Source organism: Gavialis gangeticus, unplaced genomic scaffold (genome assembly GCF_001723915.1).
Source record: "Gavialis gangeticus isolate Ggan-Ray unplaced genomic scaffold, GavGan_comp1, whole genome shotgun sequence".
NCBI lineage: Eukaryota > Metazoa > Chordata > Crocodylia > Gavialidae > Gavialis > Gavialis gangeticus.
Window position 1 is genome coordinate 15,180,783 of NW_017729034.1, and position 7,569 is coordinate 15,188,351.

The 7,569-nt window shown below is 44.7% G+C and overlaps 1 protein-coding gene across 1 annotated transcript in view; it reads right to left on the reverse strand.

The window, feature by feature from the left end:
- YBX3 (Y-box binding protein 3) overlaps positions 1 to 7,569 on the reverse strand; it is a 39,199-nt gene that overhangs the window by 29,157 nt on the left and 2,473 nt on the right. Inside the window, exon 3 of the mRNA XM_019526675.1 lies at positions 5,867 to 5,900. Coding sequence (XP_019382220.1) covers positions 5,867 to 5,900 — 34 coding nt within the window. The remainder of the gene's footprint in view (positions 1 to 5,866; positions 5,901 to 7,569) is intronic.

Genomic DNA, 7,569 nt, shown 5'->3' on the forward strand with positions numbered 1-7,569 from the left:
TTGTGACGAGTGTCTTTCCTGCTTGGTGTAGGAGGCTGGACCCAATGATCTTCAAGGTCCCTTCCAGCCTTACAATCTATGAATTACCACACTGCGTGTTCTTACTCCATGACCCCTTTTTTGACTAGAAGGGGAAGAAAGAGCTGAGGCCAGTGGCTTTTGTGATGAGTGTGACAATTATTAATGCTGAATCTGGATCAGTTACCACAATGAGATTTTATTTATTTATTTGTTTAAACCACAGAGCAGAAAGGGTATTGCCACATAAGGATCTGTTCAGGTGGCAGAGCCAATGGGGAAGAAAAAAAAAAAGAAAGAAAAAAGGGGTCATCAGAAGGACCATTAAGAAACACCAGAGCAAGTAGCCTTAATTGTTCCAGCCTTCTCTCCTACTTAGCACCCAAGAACAATTTGAACAGCATAAAAGAACCCATTCAGACTCACAGGAGCATGCATTGGAGCTTACTAGGAGAAACAGGTAGTTTCTGTTCCTAAAACTCAACAGGGAAGCTTATCTTATATTTCAATCCAAGATAAGTTAGATTAGGAGAAAAGTACATTTACAAGCATTTCTAAAATCCAATTTATCCTAACATTTTCTTCCAGTTATCCAATAAGTGCATTTTGCTTTATGCCTTGTATCACTGATCCCCAAAGACAAGATATGGAAACCAAAAGCCAGTTGGACATGAAGGGTAACATACAAATGTACAAGGCAATGTGCTTATATCCCAATTTAAGCGCAGTGAAGAGGTACAGACAGGAGGCCCAAAGATGAGACAAAGATGCTTTCCAAGACCAGAAAGGAAACACACACAGATAGCACATGTACTGCAGTATCTTTAGATTCAGTGCAGACAACCCAGGCATATGCAAAATGGAAGCTTGGCTGAAAGCTACCAATGGCTAGAACTGCCATCCATTACAGCAGCTGGAGTCTAGAGTCAATCTTCCAATAAGACTGGGAAAGAAGGGAGAGCAAAAAGCCTGATCAGTTCTGAAGAGATGAGCCCACTAGAGAGATTCTAGGATATGGTTGCCTCTAAGAGCCTGCCCTGTGTTTCCCTACATGGGAATACACAGTTGAGATGTGCAAAACATTTCCTATAAAACAAACTATGCAGAACCTTGGATTAGTTCCAATACCAAAGTCCACAATACGTTCACTGAAAGGTTTAACCAAAGCAGTTCTTATAAGCAGGTATACGGCCCACAGCTACTGAAGTCAATGGACCTTTTGTCACATTGTAAATGAAGCTGAATCAAGTGCAGCATTAGTCAAGTCTTTCAAATCTTCATATGAAAAGCTCTAGTGTCAAGTAATAATGCTGACAAATCTAGACACAGTTTAGAGCAAAAGCCAGAATAATTAGCTTTTTGCCTCCAACTCATTGTTTTTCATTTTGCAGTCTTGCTGAAAAGTGACACTAGCAATGAACCTGGATGCCAGAGATCTGTTGTCTGTGGCTGACACAAGCTTGTGATGTGATCTCAGTCATGTAACAATCTGCATTTCAGTCACCATTTGTAATGGGTCTGTCCCAGGTTTCCCTGCATCAGAGATATGGTAAGGATAAATTTATTCAACTTCAATAAGTACCTAGATACTGTGGCAACAGGATGCAGAAACTGACTGCATAGATTCAAGTACTCTGCAATTCTCAAGTTTTCAGTTAGCTATATTGGATTTGGAGGCCTCAGATTTCAAGACTCTTCTACAAAGGCAAATACTGAGTTAGGTTTTGGATTGCCTTCCTGGATTCCTCTGAACCTACAGATGCTGTCACGGGAGGGGGAAGAGAAAAGAGAAATACTTCACAATACTTCCTGCTGACAGCAGCCTCTAAAAATCTGAGGAAAGAGGGGACAAGAGTCTTTCCAAACACCCACCCCCACAGCATTTGCAGACTGCCAGTGAGGACAGCACATTAGCTAACAATAGGTATGAATACACACCAAGCCTCAGCTCCTGAAGCTGTCATAGGAATTAAACCAGGCCAGGTATGGAACAGTTGAAATAGTTTCCCTTTTTAAAAAAAGAAGGGAAGAAAGGATGCCCACAAATATATAGCTAATTGAGTTTACTTGGAAACATTACTTTGTGCAATCTCTTTGAATTCAGCCATGTCAGGTTACTTTGTGCATACAAGAGACAACTACAGGCATTTTTACAGGCGCTCTGGGATGTGGAGCCAGGCACTTTAATTAGCGAGCTGTGCTGATTAAAAGCACCTGCATGTCACATGCATCAGTGTCCTTGCACTGAAAAAATGGCAGTGGGGCACTTTGAAATAAAACACATTCGATGAGCTTCAGTTCAAAGCGCCCCACTGCCATTTTTCCAGCAATGTTGATACATGCGACGGGGACGTGGAAGGCTGCCAGAGTGTGTCAATTTCCGTGCTCCAGCAGACTCAATTAAATCGAGTCTGCTCCAGTGTGCTAGATTTCTCTACATGTGTATAGGAACCCTATGTTTTAGACGTAGTGAGCTTTGCGTATTGGAATGTCAAAATATCATGCCCATGCATCTTGGTACATCAGTTTTTCACAGAACAGTATTTGGGACACCATCTGTAATGTTTTTCCAGGAACATGGGGCACAAGTAAATAAACTTTTATTCAGACAGTTAAGACCCAGATGGCAGGATGTTTATGAAGAACAATTAATAACTTAAGATAGGTGTAGTCTGCCCAAGTAAATAGCAAAAGGAAGGTAAGTAAGTTCCAAGGAAAAAGAAGTTACTGATGCTAAAGAGGTTGCAGCTGCTGAAGTTAAGTTTTAGGAGAAAGATGAAGACTGCTTTCAGCAACACATTCCACTATTAAAAAAAGCTATCGCCTCCCAATGGTGATGCAAGTGCTCCATTGCTTGAATCATTATAAATGGAAGCAATAATGCATTAGAGTACACCTCCACTTACTCACTGAGTGGGTACAGGGACCAGGAGGCATCCAAATCTCCTTCTATGCCCAGATGCCCCCATTCCACAATCTGGACTCTCTGCAAGGCTAGAAGAGTGAGAACGAAGCAACCATGCATGTACTAAGGAGGGAGTGCAGATTAAAATGCTTCTAAATATAAATAGCATTCAGCAGCCACATAAGAGTTAACCCCTTTTCTGATCATGAGTTCTGCCTGCTCCCCTCCCAACATGCATGAGGGAAGGGAAAAGAGGGAGGATCTATTCAACTAGGTCAACCTTATTCTAAAGAGATTAGATGTGTAATCCAGCCCCTCCCCCACACTCCAAGCATAGAGGCAGGGGGAGGAGTCAACAGCAGCAAACAGTCACAAACCAGAGGAGAGGGGTGGTTCAGGACAGGATGTTTGTATACATGATTGATTTGCTTTTCTAGCTGCCCCTCCCTACCCAAAAGTTCCCTTCTGCTCATTTCGGCAGGCCCCAATCTGCCCAGCTGAGTCACTGTACTGCCCGGAGGGGAGCAGCACTCTTTCCTACCTTTTATAAATTCAACAGGGTTCAACTTGCTTAGTGTTTGGGTGGGAACCCTTATATGAAGAGAAACCAGACTACTGAAGTCGGGTCACCACTCCACAGACTGACACTGTCAGACAGTGCCCAAGCCTTCAGACACCATCAGGTATAGGCTCCTGATAGGATAGTTGAACAAGGCCAGAAGGGAACATCTGGAGCACCTGGTCTTGGATACCCCATAAGGGACAGCCACCATGGTCCCATTATTATTTGGTTCAATAGCTCAATTTAATCCGTGTGTACTGGCATTTAAGATATTGGGTTTTACTTGCTAAGGAAGTAGAGTCTTCTATTGCCACAACCAGTCACTTTGTCCTTGCAGGGTGCCATGGAAGGACAAAATTTACTACTCGTTCTGCAAAAGCTCCATAGCTTGCACAAAGGTGTGGGAAGGAGCCCTCGAGCCTCCCCCTTCCCTAAAGGGCAGGGTGAAACAGATTACAGCAAGGGCAAAAAGGAGGCACAGACATTCTTCTGCAAAACTTCATGAAATCTTTACCTTTAAAGAAACTCTGCAGCCTGCTCTTCACCCACCATCCTTTAGATAATCAAAGATATTGATTCGCATGCTCGTGCAGATACTGAAACCACTGACAGCCCATTTGAGAAGGATCTCTTTGTTTTTCCCCCCTCATGCCACTGCAAGTACCTTCAAGACTTCCCTACTGTCCTCCTTAAAAGCAATTTCCCTGCCATGACACCTACAAGAGGATCCTCAATGACAAGGTAGCCAACTTAACTGCCATTACCTTTTCCATCTATTTTTAGATTGTTTATCCATTAGCTTGCTGCTGTTAGTTAGCTACCAACTGCAGTTGGGGAGGGGGCAGAAGCTGGGGAGGGGAGGGACAGGACCGCATTGAGTATCTGCCCCAACCACTAATGCATTATGAACAAGCAGTGCACAAGATAGCTGTGGTGCTCATGGTAAAACACAGGAGTTTAAAGGTCTCCCCACACCCTGTTAACACCACCAGAGAATTCTGATACTAATTCAACTGCCCCTGCCCAGAGAACAGTCGCATCAGGTTATCACGGAGTCATGTCACCATGGGCACCAAATTATATATGCATGGACACCTCCATTGTCTAACATGCTGACTGTGCCTCCCCTCTCTCTCACACAGCTAGCTTGCACAGAGGGTCAGAGGCTCCTGGTTACAGACACCTCTGCTTTTACTGCATAAGGCCCCAGGCTCTACTCCAGAAGCTAACTCGAGGGGATATTTGAACACCTGTAGATCTCAACCATGCTTCCCATTATAGGGGCAGCACAGACTATTTTGATAAACATGGCAAATTCAGACGTTAGACGGCTTTCATGTTACAGTGGCAGAAACAGCTTCCTCAACTCCCACTTTCACTGACTGGAGAACAAGAGTCTCAAGTCACGGGGAGACACCTGAGAAGTGACAACCTGCTGATGGGCTTGAGCGCCATGTGTCCCAGCAGTCTACTTGGTGACCACCCTTTGCCCAGTCGCACCTGCTGCATTGCCTCCCTCCCCTTGTTCCCAACTGTAGCTGTCTCATGTAGCAATAGCTGATAGCAGGCAAGCTGGGCAGAAGCCAGACCGGATCATTTTCTCTGAATAAACAGCAAGGCAGGCAGGCAGGCAGGCAGAAAGTCAGCAGGGCCAATGGAAGAACAAGGAGAGAGTATGTGAGAAAAGGGAACTAGTGCAGAAAGGAGGGGGATAGAAAGTTTCCATTTCACTTTACTTTGAACCAAACAATCTAGTCCCTCTGCAAACTGAGCATCTACCCTGCTGCAGAAGAAGCATTTACCCCTTTCTAAAAGGACAGTGCACAAGAATCAGAAGGAAGCAACAGACACACACAGCATCTGTAGTCATTATACAGAGGAAGGTAACAGACCTCAGTGCAGGTCAGCCCCTTGAGCATTCAGAGCAGGGCTCTCCAGCTTTTAAGTGAGAGGGGCAGCACACCACATGGGCCACATCAGTGGGGATGCCCACAGCTATTGCTGCTGCATGGGTATCACACCCAGCCTCACACTCAGCACCGTAGGGTGTACCAGCCAGGTGGAAGCCTTGGGGCTCACAAATTAACCCCTTGTAGTACTCTGCCTGCTGTTTCTTGTCCCATCTACTGCTATACTTCCTGCCCCCTCCCCAATCTGCCACATACTGCACCCGGAGTCTGAGCATGCCACTGATCAAGAATATGGACGTAGGTGTATTGAAGAAGACTCTCTTCAGGACGAACAAGGACAGGTAGGGCCATTCAAACTGCCCATCTAACAGCCTTATAGACCGTTAGGTCAGACGGATATTGGCTTCTACGGAGATTCTGGGTACACCCAGGACATAAACATGCATTTTTGTAGTCAGTTGTCTCACTCACCTGATGAACAAACACATCCTCTTTGGTATCATTTCTGTGGAAAGTGTGAAGAGAGAGAAAAATATCATCATAAAACTACGTCTTAAGTCTGTCATTTTATAGCAGGGTCCCTGGGGTTCACCCAGTCAGCCCCTCCCATCCTCCACTTAATCAAGGAGCAGAGCCTGGGAACAGACATCCAAGAGGCTCCAATGGGAACATACCACCAGGATCCCATGTGCAGTACAAGCCTACTCCATCCCTCCAGACAGACCCAGCTGTGAATTCCCTTTGTAGCATTTCCCTGCCAGCAAGGGATTTTCCACCTTCCCCAGGGACCCCCTTTAATCCATGGGCAAATATCCAGGGTTTAGTTTGACATAGGCAGCCAGTCTATTTAATTCTCCCTCCTCTGATCCCCTGTTCCCCGCCCCACCCCACCATGGCCTGCAACCTGAGCTCCTAACGCGTTGTCCCAGAGGTCAAGTAAGACTGTCAACAGGACTGGGCACAGCTGTTAAGAGGGCTCTCCTTTCACTGAAACCCAAAACAACCTAGGATAGGAAGGATTAGGAATGCTCACTGAGAGAGGGGGAAGAGCCAGACATGAAAGAGAAAATAAACTTATTAGGACAGTCTAGACAATCTTCTAGCCACTGCAGGATTTTGCATGCAACTGATCTACTTTCATCAGATTGAGCACTCACTCTGTATCTAACAGATGCACTCAGACTGAGAAGCTGGACCCCCCGCCCCAACACCACTAATGGCCATCCCTTCTATTTCATTTACACCAATGCTCACTTATGAAAAAGGTGCAAGGGCAACAGAACTCATTTCGACAGTCAAGGGGTCCAAGGGACCCTGCTCCCTTCTCCCCAAGATGTTTCTCCTTAAAAAGTGTTACACTTCAGAGTGTGAGCCAAGAACTAACAGCCATCAGAAGGTCCCTTATGAATGGATTATTCTGTAATTGTTCACTATAGCTTGCTTATATTCTCTTTTAGGCAACTTGGCAATGGCTACTGTCAACAACAACAACAACAACAACAAAAAAAGACCCTGAACAAGGATGACTCCTAGCTTAAGTTCCCTTTGTTCTTTGGGAACCTAAGAGTCAAGCCTCCTTTATTTATTCAATATTTGGCATGCCTATGCAAACCAGTACTAGATGGGGCAGAAGTGGTGAACATGGAGAAAGGGGGAGAAAAAAATTAAGTGGTGAAAATTCTGATAGCTGCACGTAGATGTTTGTCCCACTGGAGTAAGATGGAACAAAAGACGACTTTGCTAAGACAGCTACAGGGAAAATATTAAGTCTTTCATTTTTAGGTTATTATCCGTCTCCAAACCATTAGTCTCCCAGTTCCGCAGAAGACTGGAAGTTGTGCTTAAAAGAGAAGGCTCTGTATCCACATACATCAATTATTCCCATGATTCAAATTATTCTTTGCAAGTCAGCCAACCCCTGTTGACCTGGGGCTGAACTTCAGATAAATGACTTACAAGTAAAAGGGAACAGGATATGGAACAAATTCCCCCTAGCAATCCAGTCCACTGCAATGTAATACTGTTTCCAAATGGGAGACTTTGTATCCCATTCTCTAGTGTCCATGAACTAATCCCATTGACCATAAGCTGCTGTGATGGGAGAAGGTTACTATTTTTAAGCCTTTGCATCAGAAAGCACGCATCTTTCAAAAAAAAAAAAAAAAAAAAAAAAA